Source organism: Peromyscus leucopus, chromosome 6 (genome assembly GCF_004664715.2).
Source record: "Peromyscus leucopus breed LL Stock chromosome 6, UCI_PerLeu_2.1, whole genome shotgun sequence".
NCBI classification, from domain to species: Eukaryota; Metazoa; Chordata; class Mammalia; order Rodentia; family Cricetidae; genus Peromyscus; species Peromyscus leucopus.
Genome location: NC_051068.1, coordinates 18,290,506 through 18,312,090, shown reverse-complemented (window position 1 = coordinate 18,312,090; position 21,585 = coordinate 18,290,506). Strand labels below are relative to the sequence as shown.

General features: G+C 37.5%; 1 protein-coding gene and 1 pseudogene across 2 annotated transcripts in view; both read right to left on the bottom strand.

The window, feature by feature from the left end:
• Window positions 1-4,567: 4,567 nt before the first annotated feature.
• Adad1 (adenosine deaminase domain containing 1) overlaps window positions 4,568-21,585 on the bottom strand; it is a 39,817-nt gene continuing 22,799 nt past the window's right edge. For both annotated transcript variants that reach the window (XM_028889852.2, XM_037206554.1), the window contains exons 10-12: window positions 18,341-18,578; window positions 12,455-12,587; window positions 4,568-4,881 (exon numbers count right to left, since the gene is read on the bottom strand). In XM_028889852.2, the coding sequence (XP_028745685.1) occupies window positions 4,768-4,881; window positions 12,455-12,587; window positions 18,341-18,578 (485 nt within the window). In that variant the 3' untranslated portion in view covers window positions 4,568-4,767. The remainder of the gene's footprint in view (window positions 4,882-12,454; window positions 12,588-18,340; window positions 18,579-21,585) is intronic.
• LOC114707188 lies at window positions 6,468-8,585 on the bottom strand (annotated as a pseudogene).

Genomic DNA, 21,585 nt, shown 5'->3' with positions numbered 1-21,585 from the left:
CATAAAGTTACTAGAATAAGGCCTAGTTGGCTGGACGTAGAAAATGCTACCATTTTTAAATGTCAGTTTTAGTAAGTGCACAGATGGCAGTGAACAGTGTTGGTTAATGAGACAGGGCATAATGTAAGTGTCAGAACAGTACTATTATTTGAAATACATGGGTAAAAGCAGGTTAATAAGAAGATTCCTGCAACAGCCACAGTACTTGAGTGAAGGAGAAGTAGGGCCATCTATTGCTGATGGGAGTTAGGGGAGGAGGCCAAGTTGTTCCAATTTGCCTGGGGCTGCCATTAGAAGGCCTAAGAGAGGAATTTAGTCGATGTTGTTGGAAAGAAAAATTTGTTGAAGATCTCAGGAGTTGGTGTCTAGACAGAATCATATTAATTCATAGTTAAACTGAATCCAAAGTCTCCACTGTGATTAATAAGATTGCTCACAGGTCTGCAATGTCTGTGTTGGCTCAACCAAATCATCAGCTGGTAAGAAATAGTACAGGCAGTGGTGGTGCACACCTTTAATCCCAGCACTCAAGAGGCAGAGGCAGGCAGATCTCTGAGTTCAAGGCCAGCCTGGTCTACAGAGTGAGTTCCAGGACAGGCTCCAAAGCTACAGAGAAAGCTGTCTTAAAAATAAAAGAAATGATATAGTACCTATGCCTTCCCAACCTATAAACAGCTGTTGGCTGAGGTAAGGATAATTATGGTGATTAAAAATAGAAGGTATTTGATAAAACAGTTTAGGTGTTGGAATGTATAAACCATGAGGAAAACTCTATTATTGATCAGGTTACAAATTTTAAAAAAAGGACCAGGTAAAAAGATGCAGAAATAGTCAAATTTTAAACTGATATTTTGATAGAATTAATAGCAATTCTGTGTCAGTAATTAGGAATGTTAGGATAGAAGAATGATATTAGGGTTAATAGGCTAAGAAGAAAAGCATATTTGATAGATGACGTTATGTATAAGGGAAAATTAATTGATTTAATAATGTCATAGAAATAAAAATTGGAAAGCCAAAGGTTAGAGAAATTAAGAAGACAGAAGATGTGGCTATATTTATTACTTTTAAGTGTTGTTGCACCAAGTTTTTGACTCCTAAGGCCAATGTTATTACTTCTATCCTATAAAAGTAAGGAAGCCATATGTTTATATTCAGAAGCATGAATTAGCGGTTCTTGTACACTTTACTGGTAGAGAAGAAGCTGACAACTCCTGTTTTTATATTCACAGTCTAATGTTTTTTGTATTCTATATTTAGAGAATGTGTGTCCTATAATGAATTTGGGGTTAATAATTAATAAAATTAGGGGATAATGTGGAAGGCTATAACTGTAGATTCTCATGTGTATGAGTGGTAATACTGTTAATGTGATTAGCAAGTGTGCCTCGTTGAGCTGTAATAATTATGTACATAGAGTATTTGGTGGTAATAAGAATATTTATGCCTATAAGGATGAGGGAAAATTAGAAAATCAACAAGCTTTAAAATTTTATAGACATATACAAACTTAAAATATTCAAGGTATTTTTGATGAAAAACAAAGGATTCACACAAGCATCAGGCGGCTTGTGCCTTCTCTTGCAAGTACACAACACTGGACGAGAAGCATGATTCCATTGGTGAGAGCTCTTGTTCTGAAAGCCTGACTATCTGGGTTCCATCCTAGGAACACATGATGGAAGGAGAAAACTAGATCCACATGCAAGGAGAGAACTTACTCCCAAGTTGTCTTCTGACCGCCTCCCCCATACACAATATAGTATTTTTTTAAGTACACAACACTGTACATTGTTTAACAACCTGATACTCAATTTGGGGCCTCCAGATTCAATATTGGTTTCAGAGAATGAAACAGACTGATAAATGTTATTGTAGAGATGAAAAAGACAAAACTAAGATTGTGGAAAACTTTACAGAGGAGTCAGTATATTGGACATATTCAATTACGAAGAATAAACAAAGTGATAGGAAACCTATAGATTAATGCTTAGCAACTAAATTCCACTATACAAATGTCATGGTAATTCTGGTATCCCATATAATGGGATACTACTATTATAGTGTACTAAAACAGTTGAGGAAGTATATGTGATCTTACACTACCCACATTTAAAAGCTGTTAAAGCAATATGATGGGTACATGGAGACTCATTTACTATTCTCTTTTTTAAATCCTCACAATTTTTGAGATAAGGAAGGACTAGGGATGTACTCAATTGATACAGTGCTTGCCAAGTATGCATGAAATTCTGGGCTCAGTTCTCAGCACTACATAAACCTTGTGTGGGGGTGCATGGTTATAATCCCAATATTTGAGAGGTGGAGGCACACGAATCAGTTCATCTTTGGCTATATTGCAAGCTTAAAGCCAGCTTGTAGATGAGGCCCTTTCGCAAACCAGAACCCTGAAACCTTTTTATTTTCACAATAGGAAAAAAATGTTTTAGAAAATTTTATTTCCCAACATAAATCCTTCAAGAGCTTTCTCCCTACTGTGTGCTAGATTTAACTCTGAATTTTTCCTCCAGTGTTCTGCAATGACAGCCCCTAAGAGCTGTAACATTTTTTGTCTTATCATTGCTTCAGTGTTTTCATTCAGAATGCGTTTTCCTATTTCCATCTGCCAAATGTTACCCCCATCCTTCAATGTTTGCCCCAAACAGTAGAACCATGGACTTAGCTGTAGATCCAACTACTTTAGCTAGTGAGTTTTGAACAAGCTTAGGAGTGGAAATTTAAAAGTCTGATTTTAGAAGCTTCCTCAAGTAAACTATCTTGCAGAATCTAAATAGATCACAAAGAAAGAGGCAAAAGGTAGAGTTGCTTTTGATAAGGTATCCAGGGTCCTCAAGCCTTAATCTCTGAATGATGAATGACAACCACAAGGATTCATCCTTGAATGGTAAGAGCTTGAGCTAGAAGATTAAATTCCTTCCACAGTCATAGTCAATAGTCCCACGCTGCCTTCAGGTCCATCTCCTTCCACTTCTGTTGACTCACACTGCCTTATACCGAGTCTCCCCTTGGTATCCTCTCTATACACAGACACCCATGAGCAGGAATAGTATCTAGAAACAGTCAATGACTAGTTCTGCCATAAAGTTCTATGACAGATGAAGAGATAGCTTAGTAGTCACAAGTAGACACTGGTCTTGCAGAAGACAGGAATTTGATCCCAGAACCCACATCAGGCAGCTCACAATCAATTTTAACTTCAGGAGATCTGACACCCTCTTGTAGACTATGGGTACCTGCACTCATGTGCACACCTCCCCCACAACTGAAAATAAAATCTAACTTAAAAAATTAGAAGCAACTGGGCATTTGTTTTATTTCCCCTCAAAACTGCAAATTTGAGAAGAGAGATCATTTTTTACTGACTCTCATTGCAGGAGAGCACTAGGAACCCTGACTACAGGGATTTCAGAGACTAGCCATCTGCTGCTGCCTTCCCAGATGGTATAAATGTGAGAGGCCAAGAGAAGGTGAGGCACTTCAAGTTTTCAAAGGCAATTTTACTGTTAAGTAGCAAAATCAAAGAAATAAAGGTGGAAATTTTTCCTTGAAAGGAAGCAGCTTATAAGGAGATTAAAAAATATTTACAAGGAAGTGTCAGCTAATCATAAATATCATACAACTAAGATGTAATTTGCTAATATAGTTGTGCTGATCCATAGGAAACTGCCTGTATTTTAATCATTTTTATTCTATAAAAATGCAGTTTCTCATGGTTCAACCTAGTAAATGGTCTAGACCAGCCAGAGACATCAGTGTCTTTACAGAACGGTTGAACACACACTCCGAGTAGAACAATCTCATGAGAACAGCTTGTGTAGGGTGAGTAGGACTCATAAATTTAGTAAAGATATAAGAGGAACACATTTGAGAACCAATAATACTCAATAACGCTTTGATTAAAAAGGAATAAAATAAAAATACTAGGTGTGGAATAAATAATTACACTAAAGATACCTAAATGATTAAGTTGTCCTTTCATCTAACTACTATATAAACAAAAATGTACACTGCTCAGGAATGTTTTATTTCCATATAAATTAAAAATCTCTGCTAGTTTAAATATAAAGAAGTAAATTACATGTGTTATAAATTCTATAAGCCACTTAAAATGGGAACTCTTTTAAGAATATATGGAAATCATGTATTAATCATAATAATTTACCAGACTCTTTCCTACTGTGATTAGAATCTTCAGGTATTTGTATGTGGAGTATACTCATGAACTTCTGAGCCACAGATTGACATTCTAATTATTGGTTTTCTATCACCTAGCACGGTGAATGGCATGGATCATACACTCAGATGCCTGCTAAACTAATCACTAAGTTAGTATTACTTTTATTCTTGATTTTCACTTTTAATTATAAAAAACCTATAGTGGGATACCAGACACAACATTGTATATTACATCTGTATGGATGAATTTAAAGTAAAAACAAAGGAATATGAGTTCTCTTTTAAACTATAAAAGGTTAATGGCTTCTTAAACTACATAAGGGCTATAACAGCTTTATGTATATAAAAATAAATGGAAAATGTCTACATGTTTAGTCAAGTAATTCTTTTTATAAAAGGCAAAGGAGCATAATATTTCAATCAAGGTGACATAGGTATTTACACATTTTTAGCAATATCTGGGCATTGCTCTTTCAAGACTTCTACTGTGAAGGCTGAAGCCTCCATGTTTTAAAACAGTCAAACACATCAAAAATAAAAGCTCTTTAATATGACAGTGTGTCGTCTAAGTCACATACTAAATTGCTCTATACAGGGAGACTTCACAATCCAGGAGCCATAGCCGTGCTGCTGCAGGTAGGACTTCAGTAGTGCTTTGGCTTCTTGATAGGGCCCAGACATGCACTGGAGAAGAGGAAAGTGGAACAGTCAGTAACCCCACACTGTGTAACTTTATGTGAAAAAAACTAATACAAACTCAATTCCTGTGCTAATTTAAAACAGTTATTTCCCAACACGCCTATAAAGGCAATTTTGCTTGTTATTTAACATTTGCTTGTTATTTTAATAAGAGTAAACAAATTCACGACAGAAAAACAAAGAAAAAACATATAAAGTATGCACTACAACACTCAAACTGTAGATAACTCCCATTGCTATTTTCATGTATTCTCATTTTCTATAAATAAACATATGATTTATTATATAACTTTTATGATTTATTATAAAACTCACCCACTGCAAGTGTACAATTTTGACTTTGTTAATGTTATAGATATGTACAAATGTCATCAAAATCCAGTGATAAACTTCCACCTCTAAATCTTCCCTTGTGCCTGCCTGCAGTCAGTCTGTATTAGCCCCATGCAACTACACATTTTTCTGTCTCTAGATTTTTTTCCTGGAAGTTCCATATAACTTTATTAACACATTAAGCATGCCACTATGTTAGGCTAGCATAACATTTTCATGCTATTCCATGTCAGGGTTAGGTTTTTATAGCAGATTAATACCATTGTATAAGTCTATTACATCTGTCCATTCACCAGCTTATGAACTTGCATTGTTTCCGTTTTTTACTATCAGGAAAATGCTGTTATAAACATGTCAGTTTTGTTTCTCACAAATACCAGTGGTACTGCTGAGTCCCACAGCAAGAATGTTTACCTTTGGTGATGGAAGAAGCCAAATTATTTTCCAAAGTGGCTGTACCGTTTTTCCAGTCTCATTGTAATGCATGAGCACTCATTTCTCCAAATGATTAGCAGCACCTGGAGTGGTCCAGATTATGGACTACAGGTTGTTCATGAGGTTTAGAGAAAAAAGCTTACTCTATCAAACTGTAAAGTGTAACAGCAAGTGCTGATGAAGAAGCCGAAGAAATGACCCATCCCTGTCTAGAACTGGCCAATGTGACTGAATTACAAAGTGTTCAGTGTAAAGTAATCAGCTTTATCTTGAAGAATATGTCATCTATGACTTAAAGAGAAGTCTATGCCTGGCTTAAAGTTTCAAAGGATAACCTGATTGTTTTCTTAAGGGCTAATGCAGATACTGGCTATAAATGAAAGCCAATGTTCATTTACTACCCCAAAATCCTTATAGTCATCGAAAGAATCATACTAAATATATTTTTTTGTGATTTATAAATGAAACAATGAAGTCTGGATGAAAGCACATCTGCTTACAGCATGGTTTACTGAATGTGTATACAAGTATATTTTTCTAAATAGATATAAACTCTGATTTATTAGATTTGCTAATTATTAAGCAAGTAAAAACATAGATATTAAAACATTAAAGCGAGTACAGAATAAAGTTTTTCATTTTGTTTGACAACTATAGTTTACATTATTTATGACATGCTTTGGAGTATGCTAATGAATAATTACTACTTTCTTACAAAATACTATTGTGAGATATAAACAAGTACCTAAAATACAGTGTTAATAAATCTTTTCTGAATATACAAGTAAGATGTTAGGCTTTTATGAAAAACTTAGGGGAAAAAGCTATATAGATTGGTTACACAAATAGAATTTATTTTAAAATATGATAGATCCCTTGGCTTATCAGTTTTTAACATTTTTTCTCAGTTAGTGAACAGCTTTATTCTAAGGAGAGCACCCCATTTTTGGCTGCTCCAGCAATGGGGCATCTGGAATGCATGACAGTAGAAAAATCAGTCCTAAGAGGATGAACACATCATTCATCTTCATCTTCCTCAGCCATGCCCAAGGCCTGGGTGCTTGGGGCCCGAGCGGAGGTTGCCTGCTGGATAGAAACAATGTCACTGAGCAAGGCACAGCCCACCATGGTTGCCAGCCCTGCCGGCACAGATAAAATCTGGTTCCAGCACTGGTATGGCTCCTCCTCGGGTCTCAGGGCCTGCTGGTGTCTGGCGTGGTGGTGGCACCTCAGCTCCATCCCGGGGAAAGTAGAGGTTAAGGATGTGGGTATAGTAGACACAGAGGTTGTGTAGCCCATGAGGGTGGGCCTGCAGCTTCCCACTGGGCAGATATGCCTGCAGTAGCAGGACCAAATGGCTAAAAACAAAGGCATCCAGGGAGGCAGGGGCACCGCCAAGGAAGAACTTCTGAGAGCCCAGACCTTGAGAGAGAAGGGTTAGGCACTCCCGAGCCTCTTGATATATCTCTTTCTCTAGTTCTTCTACAACCTCTGGTTTGTGCTCACCACACAACAGTTGCTGCTGCTCCATGTACTGGCATTGCATGCAGCCTGGAAGGAAGAAGTTGAGGGAAAGGGCAGAGCCTCTGTGTACCACTTTTAGGTCACTTCCACACAGTTCTTGGCATCTATCCAAAAAGTATGTATTAGCACAGGGAGTAGTTTCTCCTCCAACAGAGACATGAAGGCTAGGGTATCTGCTCCTTGCCCAGCTAACAGATCATAATCAGCATTATACTTCTCTTTACGAAGATGGGTGATGAATCTTGTGTGGTACTGAGATGACCTCTCCACTACTTTTTTAAAGGACAGGCAAAATTCCTGAAGAGCTCTGCCAAGAATTGCTGATCTTGTGTACCTTCAGTGGAGCACCTGTAAATCTGGTATAGGTCAGAATGGCCAGACTTCCCAGGTCCACAGATGGCAGGCCCCAGCCTCCTGACCAGCAGAATAGCTCCATGAGTGCTGCCATCTTGCACACTCTCTCCAGTTTTTTTTTTTTTTAATATTTATATGACACAGAAAAGTCTAATAGATTCCCTAAACTGCTGCTTGCTACAACTGCTCCCTGAGACACAAGTATTTTTGTTGTTTGGAGGCAAGGGTCTTCTATGTAACTCAGGCTCGTCTCAAATTCATGCTCTTCCTGCCTCAATCTCTCAAGTGCTTAAGGGGGGATCCATTCCTGATAGAGGCTGTGAACATGTTGAAATGACAACAAAGAATTTAAAATATGACTTAAATTTACTTGATGAACAGTGGCAAGGTCTGAATGAAGTTCTACTTGGCTTAAAATGCTATAAAATATACTATTCAGAAATCTTGCATGAAAGAAAAAAATGAATGTGACAAACCTCACTGCTATCGTGAGAAACTGTAGCCATTTCAGCACGTGGGATTTGGAGGAAGGATGATTGCTGAGAGTTAGGATAGCCTGGGCTATATATACTGAAGCCTTGTTTCTAAAGAGCAGCCATCTATAGGAAAGCAAGGCCCTCCACTGCCAAAGCAACTCACTAAATTTTTATTGTTGTTGTTCTTAGAAATATTTAAAAAATCATGTTTTAAAGAAATGATGTTACCTACGCACTTAATAGGCTACAGTATTATACAAAGTTAACTATTACACACATGACCATAAAACTCTGTGTGACTCCCTGTATTGAATGGTCTGGAACAGATCTGCAGTTTCTAAGGTATGTCTAGTTTATGTTGTGAAACAGGTAAGTTTTCCAACTTTGTTCTTGTTTCCCCTCCACTTTCTACACAAGCATCTGCAGCAGCATTGATTTTTCCACTGAAACAGTAGATTAAATTTGAAGACATGTGCCATCTTAACACTGAGATTCCCAATTCATGAATTTGTTACATCCTCTCATTTATTTACATCTTCCTTAATTTCTCTCAGCAATGTTTTTTTGTTTTGTTTTTGTTTGTTTGTTTTTTCTGAGACAGGGCTTCTCTGTGTAGCTTTGTGCCTTTCCTGGAACTTACTCTGTAGCCCAGGCTGGCCTCAAACTCACAGAGATCCACCTGGCTCTGCCTCCCGAGTGCTGGGATTAAAGGCATGCGCCACCACCGCCCGGCTACTCAGCAACGTATCACTCTAGTGCACAAGTGTTATAGCTCTTTTGTTAGATGTATTACTGTGTGTATGTGCCTGTGTATTTGCTGTTGTGTGAAATGGCTTTCTAAAATAAGATTTTTGGAATATTTGCTCTTAGGATGTAATTATATAATTTATTTTTCATACTGTTCTTATATAGGGGTTGGAGAGATGGCTCAGAGTTAGTTCTCGCTGCTTTTCCAGAAGACTCACATTTGGTTCCCAGCACTCCCATCAGTGGCTCACAACCACCTGTAACTCAAGCTCCAAGGGATCTGACACCCTCTTCTGGTCTCCACAAGTATCCACATACAACATAATTCATACATATACACATACATACAAATAAATAAATTGTTCTTATCTGTGACATTCCTAATTTACACACAATCTAACAGCACATGATAAGTTATCCAGCAGATACCCAGGAAATCTATCCTATAGTCTTAGCAATGTTATTTCCTGACATTTGCAGCCCACAGAGGAAGAAGACATGGTCCATGTTGCTGTTTGTTCTTTTATTTGGAAACCTCACCCAAGGGGACACTGTTCTGCCTAGGTCCTCCAGGTGATGGTCTTACAGGGCTTCTCCAGTAGGTTTCTGCACCAGATTATTTATTATTATCATTATTATTAGTAGTATTTTTATTATTTTGCCATCTATCTCTTGCTGTTTATTCTTTTACTTTGGCTTGCTATATACTTGATGAAATTATTCATTCTAAACTGAAACTATGGTTATTGTATATCACTCTATGGGCCACCAGAACAGATGAACAGAATAATGTAAGAGGGGTAATGGGCCAGGTGATGGTAGTGTACACCTTTATTCACAGCACTTGGAAGCAGAGGCAAGCAGATCTCAGTGAGTTTGAGGCCATCCTGGTCTACAAAGCAAGTTCCAGGACAGCCAGGAACATTACACAGAGAAACCCTGTCTCAAAAATCAAAACAAAAAAAGAGGGGTAACAGGTAACACTTCTGTCTTCTTTCTAGTCATAGGTAAGGAAGGGAGATTTCAGGTTTTCACTATTGGAAATAATGCTACTGTTAAGTTCACTGTTGATACCATTTATGAAGTTGTAATAAGTTCACTTCTATTTTTTTTTACTTCCTTAGTGCTTTATTGTAAAATGGTAGACTGTCAAATGCATTTTGAACATATTAATGATAATTATGAAAGCTTTAAACTTGTATTATTAATAGTGTTTTACATAAAAATAATTTTCTGATGTTAAATCAACCTTGTAAACCTGATATAACAAACAAACAGAGTAGAATACTTAGGATTTCTATATGCTGCTGGATGGTTTTTCAGTATCTTGCTAAGGTCTTTTCACATTTATGTTGGTATTGTTATTTCCATTCTGGGATACTTTCGTTAGTTTGGGTATCAAGGTAGTACTGGTCTTGTAAGAAGACTGGGGAAATATTCTTTTTATGTGAAAGTGATTTTGTAGGATTTATATAATTTTGTTATGTACAATTCAGGGTCTGATATTTTAAATGGGAAAAGAATATGTTAACAATTCACAACTTCTCTATTTGATTAAGTTACAGTTAGACATTCTCTCTCTTTTTTTAAAGTCAGATTTTATTTGTGTCTATCTAGTTGCATGTCCATTTTATCTAACTTGTTAACAAACAGCTTCTGGAAATCCAATGGCTCCCCATGGTCCATAATGATGACTCTTTTTTTCATTCCAGAATTCAATAATTTCTGTTCTCATTTATACTCCTTTATCACTAAGAGATTACATTTTATTTCTTTTAATGAACCAATTTTAGATTTCATTTATTCTATTAATTTTTGTTTCAAATTTCATCAATTTCACTCTGATTCATACTATTTATTCCATTTTACTTATTTCTGTGTTCCCAGTTCCCCACTTGTATTTTAACCAGCTTCTTGAGTTGGAAGCTTAAATAACTGATTTTAGAATTCTTTTGTAATATAAGCATTTAAAGCTATACACTTTCCCTATTTTTTTAATCATCCATGCATTTCAATACATTGTGTTTTTTAACTCATTCTAAGATAATTTCTTGGTTTTTCTGAAAGTCTTTTTCCATTGGTAATTCATAAGTTAATTTCCAAATATATGGCAATTTCCCAGATTTCATTCTATTAATTGACATTTTACTGCCACAGTGGCCAGAATATATTTTCTGTGATGTTTATGTTTTATTTTTAAGTTTTCCTGCTTTTACTATGAGATCTGTCTTCATCAGGTATACAGCTGCTATGGTCATCCTAGTTCACTGCCTGATTTTCTTGAACCTGTCATGTATATGGCTCTGCTACAAGTCCCTGGGAGAGGACTATTGAGGGGCTGGACCCCAATAGTCTGCATTAAGACTCTATAGTTTTCCCATTGGCCAGAGAACACAGAGAATTTCAATTCACTCTAGTCTTTTAATTCCCCCATATATCTTGGTAACCAGATTTACTGCTTGCCTCCAACAAGGACTGCAGCTGGAGCCAGTGAATTCACCAGCTTTTCTTATTCATTTCCTACCAATTTTGGCACCATAAGCAGAAAAAGAAAATCCACAAATTGTTATCCTCTGACCCACATCAAGCCCATTCCTCTGACAGTAAGTCTATGACTTTAGCAGCATCTTCATTCTGGTAAAACTACACTCCCCATCTTCAAACTAGACAGGAAGACAAGAGAATGAAAACAGCTCCAGGCAAGAACATAAACTCGTTATTCTTATTTAAAATCCTAGCACTTTTTCAAGAATATATAGTTTTGATATTTGAATTTTCTACCTTTAATTCACTTCCAGAGTTATGAAAGGCTGTTTTTGACATTTTCATTCAGTTTTTTATACTTTTTTAAAAGATTTGTAGTCTTTTGATATCACTGAAAACAGCAATGATATAAAGAAGCTTACACTTAGTTGTATGTGGGTGTGTGTTCATAGGCTTGTAGTTGATACAACTGTAAGTGGGTATGTGTGCACAGGCCTATAGTTGATATAACTATAAGCTGGTTTATGCACACAGGCTTATAGTTGATATTTGGGTAGTGTACACAGGCTTGTAGTTGATATAATTATAAGTGAGTATGTGTGCACAAGCGTGTAGTTGATATAACTGTAAGTGGGGATATGTACATAGGCTTATAGTTGATATGAAGCTTTGCAGCTCAAAAGTATGGTTTGGTCATTTCAGTGCTTGCAAAAATTAAGTGACTTTCATACAACATTGTATTATTAAAATCAGAAATGATAACATGGAAGCACGCACATGACATGTCATAATAAATGAAAGTAGAAAAAATAAAATCCAGTATGCAATGTGATTTCAGCTCAGTGCTTGCCTTGCATGTGCAAGCTACCTTAACTATTGATCTATTATTGCCCCTGTCACTAAAAATTTGTTTAGAAAGAAAAAAATCTTTATTATCTGCTAAATCATGTCCAAATTAGGGTCTGAAATTAAACTTATTTTGAGTAAAGTATTATTGTAAGACACAACATTCTATAGTTAGCAATGCTATGCAGAGTAAAGGGTTTTATTACCTCTGTTTCTTTGGGTATAACAAGAAGGTGTTAAGCAATACTGTCAAAATAGGCTCAATAACATGTTACATTCAGAACTATTTAACACATTTTTGCTCTCTCCATAGATTCACCACATTATTGTCTTTAGCTATACTTCTATGATCACCTTACCTTAGCTGCGTGGTATGTCCGAGCTTCAAGCAAATCATCTGTTTTAGCTTCCTTGGCAAGCAGATTAAATCGACTTAACATTGCAGCCTTACAAAGCCGACTTGCCATTGACAAACCACTTTTAAATGGGGAACTAAAGTAGAAAAAAATGAAACACGCAGTAATCATAGTTAATGATTTATGTTCACAATTGTAGGGATTAAATAACAGCTCACAAATATTTATGATATCAATTAGGCAGAAGAATGCATGTTGGAGCTTTATTTTAGATAAGAAGCATCTTGAGTACTTAACTGTTGACAGAAGCTAACTTAACTTTAATTAGTTTAACTTATTATTGTACATCAAAAGTTAAAAGAATATTTCTATTTGAATATTTCTATTATTTGAGATAAAACTAATCTATGATAATACAAATGAAAGCAGTTGTTTTCCCATGATTGACTGAAAGGGAGTGTGAAAATACCTTCTGGAGTGGTGACAGCTATTGAATTTTGACTAGAGTAATAGGTGACCTGGATGGATACATGTATCAAATCTCCTGAAATTGTACAGTGCATTCCCTGCAAGCAAACTTTAATTTAGAAAACACTACTTCAAAACCATCCATACATGTGTATATGTGTGCATATGTATGCATTATTTGTCTGTCCTAATAAAAGTGAGTTCACAGATCACAAACCTTTTTACTAAGTAACTTTTCCCTCTCATTATAACTTATTAGCTGTTCTGTGACAGATGATTAAAACTGTAAAAACCCTCCATTCCATTCTTCCAGTTTCCATGTAGCTTTCCAGAGCCATACATCCCTTGAATTTGTGCTAGCCTTGTGATTTGTTATGGTGAACAAAGAGAAAATGTACAAGTTCAGAGTCCAGGTTTCAGGGGAAGCCTTCCTTGCGATTCCTTCATGCTCAGCTAAGTGTGCTGTGACTACCATACTAAAGGGCAAAGAACAATTATTCCTCTAAGAGGTCAACCTAAGTGACTCTTCATTTGACCCACACCTGACTTCAGATGCCTGAGGGAGTTCTAACCAGATCCAGAAGGACCACTCAGCTGATCCAAACATTTATCGAGAAGTAATAATATATTGTTGCCTTAAATCACTGAATTTTGAGGTAGTTTATATGTAGCAAATGTTAGCATGCACTCATACATACAAAATCTATTAATCTCTGTATATTACTTTCCTACCATGATAGTGTTGGTAGATTTTTCTGTAAATTTCTTGGGCTTTTCAGAAGAACTGGGGAACACAGAAGGAGAAGAGCGTGTGCCTAGTGTTTGTAAGGTACTGGGTTCCATCTTCAAAATCTCCCTAATCCTTTTCCCCATATTATGTTTCTATTTTTTTCTTATCCAACATATTGATGTTATGCAACAGCAGTAACAGTAACCAATCACCCTGACATTTCCTCACCAATCATGATAGTGTTTTTGAGTCAATAAGGCTGTATTTTATCCTCCAACAAACCATCTACTATTCTCCTTTTTACTCTTACTCCTTAGTAGATCTCTGCTATATGCTCTAGTAGAATAATGAGATGAATAATAACGATAAATTTAAATTTCTAGTTTGATGTCACCTCTGCCACTATGTGGAAAAACTTCAATTAGTACTGTTGTATACAATATCTAAATGTTTTTAATATGCTGCTAAATTTTTGTTGCAGTTTTGATTATCAGGAAGCGTTCTTTGTAAGTTTTGTGTGTATGTTGGGGAGGAAATAATCTTTCAACATATTTCATGATGCAAGATACATTTGCTTCATGTAAGGATTGGTAGATTCATAACAGATATGGTAGTCCATGCCTGTAACCCTAACACTTAACAGGCTGAGGCAAGATAAACCGAAAAACTGAGGCTAGCCTACATAGACAGACTCTGTCTTAAAACACACACACACACACACACACACACACACACACACACACACACACACACACACACTCATGCATACACACATACAGTTGGATGCTCTTAAAATTTTATTTACATGTGTGTGTCTGCATCTGTATATGAATATAGTGCAAGTTAAGTATCCTTGGAATTCAGATGAGGGAGTCAAATCCTTGGGAACTGGAGTTACAGGTGGTTGTGAGCCACCCCATGTGGGTGCTGGGATTCAAACTCCCATCTGCAAAATCAGCAACTGCTCTTAACCGTCAAGCCATCTCTCCAGCACTTAGATGCTCTTCCTTCCTTCCTTCCATCTTTCTTTCTTTCATTTCATTTTTTTTCTTTCCCAAGACAGGGTTTCTCTGGGTAGCCTCAGCTGTCTGGAACTCACTTTGTAGACCAGGCTGGCCTCAAACTCACAGTGCTCAGTACCTCAGTTCTTTGTTGCTTTTTGTTTGCTTTTTTTTAAAATATGTTTTTAATTAAAATCAAATGGTCTCCTTTTTCCTTCCCTTCAACCCCTCTTATGTCACCATCTCAAGATGATGGCATATTATTATTATTATTATTATTATTATTAGTAGTAGTAGTAGTAGTAGTAGTAGTAGTAGTAGGTGTGTGTGTGTGTGTGTGTATACTTTAACTACAGCCACATGATACTTGACAAAGAGGCAAAACATACACTGAAGAAAAGATGGCATCTTCAACAAATGGTGCTGGGAAAATGAAATGTCCACATACAGAAGAAGGAAATTAGACCTTTATCTAAAATTAGATTCAGCTGGGTCAAAGATCGCACTCTGAAACCTGAAACACTAAAACTGGCAAGAGAAAACACAGACAGTATCCTATGAGATACAGGTGTAGAAAAGACCTTTCTGATAAGACTCCATTCGCTGAGAAATTAAAGTGAACTGACAAGGGGGCCTCCTAAAACTACAGAGCGTCTGTACAGATAAGGAAACAATCAAGTGCCTGAAGAAGCCACCAAAGTGGGAGAGCCTTTTCCAGCTCCACACCAGCAAAGGGCTAATAGCCACACTATATAAAACTCTACCAAACAAGAAAACAAAACAAACAGGAATCAAGGAAACTAGTGACCCAATTTAAAAAATGGGCTAGGGAGTTTTCAATTTAAAACAAGTGGCTAAGAAATATCTCAAAGATGTCCTTCAACTGAAGAATGGATAAATAAATTGTGGCACATATACACAATGGAATACTACTCAGCAGAGAAAAACAATGACATCATGAGGTTTGCAGGCAAATGGATGGATCTAGAAAAATCATCCTGAGTGAGGTAACCCAGACTCAGAAAGACAAATATGGTATGTACTCACTCATAGGAGGATACTAGATGTGGAACAAGGATGACTGGACTGCTACTCACATCACCAGTGAGGCTACCTGTAAAACAGGACCCCAAGAAAGACACGGGGATCACCCAATGACACAGAAATGGATGAGATCTACATGAACAGCCTGGACATGAGTGGGAGCAATGAACGGCAAGGGTCGAGGGAAAGAGAGCGGGAGATCCCACCTGGATCAAGAACAGAGAGGTAGAACAAGGAATAGGAGACCATGGTAAATGAAGACCATATGAGAAAAGGAAGAAACAAAGTGCTAAAGAGGCCCACAGAAATCCACAAAGATACCCCCACAAAAGACTGCTGGCAATGGCCGAGAGACAGCCAGGACTGACCTACTCTGGTGATGGGATGGCCAAACACCTTAATAGTTGTGCCAGAAACCCCATCCAAGGACTGAGGAATCTGGATGCAGACATCCACGGCTAGGCCCCGGTGGAGCGCTGGGAGTCTAATTAGTGAGAAAGAGGAGGGTTTATATGAGCGAGAATTGTTGAAACCAAGGTTGGATAAAGCACAGGGACAAATAGCCAAACAAATGGAAACACATGAACTATGAATCAAAGGCTGAGGGGCCCCCAGCTGGATCAGCCCCTCTGAATAGGTGAGACAGTTGATTGGCTTGATCAGTTTGGGAGGCATCTAGGCAGTGGGACCAGGTCCTGTGCTCATTGCATGAGTTAGCTGTTTGAAACCTGGGACTTAGGCAGGGACGCTTGGCTCAATCTGGGAGGAGGGGACTGGACCTGCCTGGACTGAGTCTATCAGGTCGATCTCAGTCCTTGGGGGTGGCCTTGATCTGGAGGTGGTGGGAATGGGGGGTGGCTGAGGGAAGGGGAGGGGGGAAGGAAGGGGGAGAACAAGGGAATCTGTGGCTGTTACGTAGAACTGAATAGTATTGTAAAATAAAAGAAAAAAAAAGAATTATCTCAAAAAAAAAAAGTTCATCATTCTTAACAGACAGGAAAAGGCAAACTCAAACAGCTTTGAGATTTCATCTCACTCCAGGCAGAATGGCTAAATACAAACAAAGCAAGTGGTAACAAATGCTAGGGAAACTGTGGAGAAAGCAGAACCCTTAATAACTTTTGTTGAGAATGCAAACTGGTGGAGCCACTCTGGGAATCAGTATGGAAAATCACCAAACAACAATCAATCAATCTAACATATGACCCAGCTGTATCATTCTGGATAGATACCTACTCTACAGATACTTGGTCAGTCATGTGCATTGATGCTCTATTTGCAACAGTCAGGAAATGGAAACCTCAACAGAAGAATGGATAATAAAAATGTGATATATACATAACTCAAAAAATGTAAGACATTCTTGGGAAGCTGGGTATGGTGGCATACACCTTTAATCTCAGCACTCTGGAGGCAGAGGCAAGTGGATTGCTGAGTTCCAGGCCAGCCAGGGTCTAACTTGTTAAAAGCCCAGACTAGTCTAACTCAGGATCCTCTCTGCTTCTTCCTCCTGGGGCCAGGGTTAGACTTTCTTTGCTTTACTGATTCTTTGGGGCTAAAATTCACAGTCTGTAGTTGGATACATCCAACTGCTTTATTTGTAATTATTTGCAAATGCTAGACCATAATAAGAAATTAAACTAGGGTAGAGCGCTTGCCAGCAAGCACAAGGCCCTGGGTTCGGTCCTCAGCTCGGGGTGGGGGGGGGGGGGGGGGGGGAAGCGGCGCGGGGTGGTGGTAGTGGTGGGATTAAATGCCTTTAATCCCAGCACAACGGGAGGCAGAGGCAGTCGGATCTCTGTGAGTTCGAGGCCAGCCTGGGCTACAGAGTGAGTTCCAGGACAGGCTCCAAAGCTACACAGAGAAACCCTGTCTCAAAAAACCAAAAAGAAATTAAACTAATTTCACATTTATTTATTCCACTTTGTCATGCCATTATTTTCTGAGTTTTAAAATATCATTAATTTGTTTGAATGTGTAAGGTTGAATGCATTTATAATCCAAAGGTCAGACAATGTATTTGTTGTGCTACAGTCTGTATTATTCTTGACTTTATCCTATTACCCCAAGAGTATTATGCTTGATGATATTCATGCCAAGAAATAGTTGTATTGGTCTTAATTAAATGTCCTTCCAAAAGGGAGGTATTTAAAGCATGTAAGCTTGAAAGAAAACAAAAGTCATGCTGAAAGAACACTGGGTTTACTCTGGGCTGCTTGTGTGTGCATGAATGTAAGGTTATTTACTAGACCCTAGACAACTTACCACGACTATACTCCTAAAGAAAAAAGACTCCTCCTCCCCTGAGCACTAAGCTTTTAGCATTACTCACTGCTCATCTAAATAGAATATATCCATTACTACAAGGTTTTATTTTTATTCAATAACGAATTATAGGAATATGACAAAGAAATATCCAAAAGGCATAGTATAGTATGGTTAACAATAATGCCTTTGGAAATAAAAATGTCTATATTAGAATTCCAGTTTGTAATCCTTACTACAGGGGTGGCCAGATAAAACATTAGAAAACCACAAGCAATACAAATTGTTCAGAATCCAATAAAAAATTGTTAGAGTAAAATTTCAATAAAATGCCTTCTTTTGCTCAATATATGATTTTTTAGAGAAAGTAGTAATTCTAACCTTTCAGTGATCTTCCCACTCAGGCCATCCACAATCTCCAAAGAATTGTCTCCTTGTGCCCAATTCAAACTGAGTGATTTACGGTCCAAGTTTATTTGCAGTGGATATGCAGTGGGCACTAAGCTAATATGAGGTCTGTTGACCAAGTAAAACATGGGAAGTTTTGAAGTGAGTGCATCATCAACACGTTGGTTTATTGCGATTTCTAAGCCTCTAGTATCACTGCAATTCCCATCACCTAGAAAGCAAAAACAAAACACACTCAGAAATTCAAAGTCAAAAGAAAAGGTTGTGCTAAAAAAGAAAGATAGATAATGGAAATAGGTAAACTGTATATAATCCAAAGCTCACATCTCTTTTCTCTAGCCCACATCTATTCTCTTAGCAGTTACTTTCATAGATTTGACCTGAATCAAGACAAGGTAATGGCAAAATTTCCATCAAGAAATGCTCAAAATGAAAAAAGAAGCAATACTAAAACAAAGAACCAGGGGCTAGAAGATGCTCAGGGGTTAAGAGCACTGACTGTTCTTCCAGAGGACCAGAGTTTCATTTCCAGCACTCACACAGCAGTTTACTTCTGTAATTTCAGTACCAGAGGATCTGATGGCTTCTGGCTCCCTCAGGCACTGCAAGCCCAGGGTACACAGACACACATGCAGGCAAAACACCCACATACATAAAATTTTAAAAATTTAAAAATGCAAAGAACCAGTACTGACCCACAAAGAAATGGTACTTTTGACAGAGCTCTGCCAGAAAGAACCTGCTCATTTTGTCTTGATTTTTTGGTTTCCGCATGAAATCAGCAGCAGATTATTGGCAAAAGTCAAGTAATTCTTTTATAGCTAATGACCACATATTATAAACTGTTACAGGATCACAATGTTCCAGTTTCAGGACACAAAGTAATTCAAAGAATGACCACTTTGGTTAATATTATGAACACTAACAAAAGCTTTGTATTTACACAATATTGTTGAAGAGAGTGAAGGTATTCTCAAAAGACACAATTGCCACTCACTTTGACTACTAAACTACTAAAATTTAGATGGACCCCAAGAAATTGGAAAAGCCTGGGATCCTAGTGGCATCCAGGGAAAAGGTAGGGGTTGTCTCTCAGAAAGAGATTTCATACTGTCTTGACAACTTGTCAGATAATCTTGCAGGAAAAACTAGAATTGAGATGATGATGGGTGGGACCAGACCCCAACAAGGTCTGGTCCCAACAATGCCTCCTGCCCTTTATTGAAACATAAACCTCCTATTAAAGACCCTAAAAACCTTTCTAAAACTAAAATGAAATTTTAAATACACTGTTCTTTCCATTCATATTCTACTAAGTTAACAGAGGCTTGGTGGAATCAATATAAAGAATTGTAGGGTCACTGACATAACTCTTACTGGGTTTGATCCCAGAACCCACATAGTGGAAGGAGCTAACCTACTCCTTCAAGTTCCCTTCTGATCTCCATACGCACATATATACTGTGACAGGTGAACACACAAACACAAATGAAATATAATTTTAAAATTATTTTAAAAGGAATTATAAACATTCTATAGGACATAAGAGAAAGGCAGTAAAGTCATCTTCAAAGAATTAAATTTAATCTGTAATGCTCCGCACTATAGAATTAAAAGGGAACCAAATTCAATTATATAAAAGGAAGAATGTGGTGGTAATCTAATTGTACTGAATTATTATTTTGATTGTATGTTAATAAATAAAGTTGTCTGGGGGTCAGAGCTATTAGAGCCATAGCAAGAGTGTGGCGGTGGTGGCACACGCCTTTAATCCCATAGATATCTGTGTGTTCAGGGTCAGAGCTATTAGAGCCATAGCAAGAGTGTGGCGGTGGTGGCACACGCCTTTAATCCCATAAGATCTCTGTGTTCAGGGATATAGCCAGCATTGGAGACATATGCCTTTAAGACCTAGGGGGCTGTACATTCAGACAGTGACGAGGCAGTCATGTGTTTGGGTTTACAACCAATGAGAAGGCAGAATAACATACTATAAAAAAACGAACCGACAGGAAGTAGGTCTTTTTTTCGCGAAGCTGGGACAGCAGGAGGAAGGGTGAGATTTTAGCTCTGAGCTCTGACCTCTCGGCTTTCTCTTTTACATTGTTTCTGTGTTTCTTATTTAATAAGACGGTTGGTTACATCTACAGAAGAAGTTTGTAAAGAACTGGAGCTGCTTAATTAACACAATTGTTTGTGCCCACACCTATATTCCATTTTACTGATTGTTTTAACACTAGGCTTAGATGAACACCTACTTAGAATGCAGTTAGTAAGTGCTATGTGTTAGGTAAGAAACTGTATGACACAACAAGTAAAGTTCCATTAACTCTCAAGATCTTCCAGGTATCAAATCACTCTCTTTCAGAATACAGTCATTCAAGTGAGAATTGCTAAAAATGTGAGCCACTCAATGACCTGCATCAGAACCCCTGAAACCTTTCTAAAGTATGTGTTTCTGGGCTTACAGGACAGATTCCAGGAGTTCCAGAAATCTTCATTTTTTTATTCATGCACATTATACTTTTTTAGATTATATCAGAACACCAATTACTTTCATATGGGACCCACAGAGATGCTGAGAGGAAAAATCTGAAGCAATTTTCTAAAGCCGTTTTCTTTTCATTGACTATATACCCCCCCCAACCCCCCACCCCTGTACCCCCTACCCCCGCCCCACTGCCCCAAACTGCCAGGTACAAGATGGCCGTCAAATGACCAGATCTAATTTTTATGCTCCTGTTCCAAACTACTAACCAACTACAAAAAGGAATCAATGTCTATCCTCTTAAACAACACTATACCTACAGTGTGAAGTTACATCACACAAATGACAAATTTTTAAAAAGATCATAAAACTTAACAAAAGCTCTGACCACCAAATCTGTGATTCCAGAGAATGCACACAAATTTCTTAGATCCCATACTCATATTTATCAAGAACAAAAACAATCTGCTACAGAAGATTTAGAAAAACTTTAAATGTCTTGAGAAAGGATTTGAATTGATTGACTGAATTGACTAAAACAACAAACATAATAAGAACATTAGCCAACAATATGATCTTAGAAAGTGTCAAATGTAGTTCCCCATGGAGCATAAGAAATGACCATGACTGCTAATGTGGGTAAACAGGTATTCTAACCCACAGTTACTGGGGAGGTGCACCAGGGGCTATTTGGTAACATTTTTAAAAGCTGCACATCTTTGACCTGCAA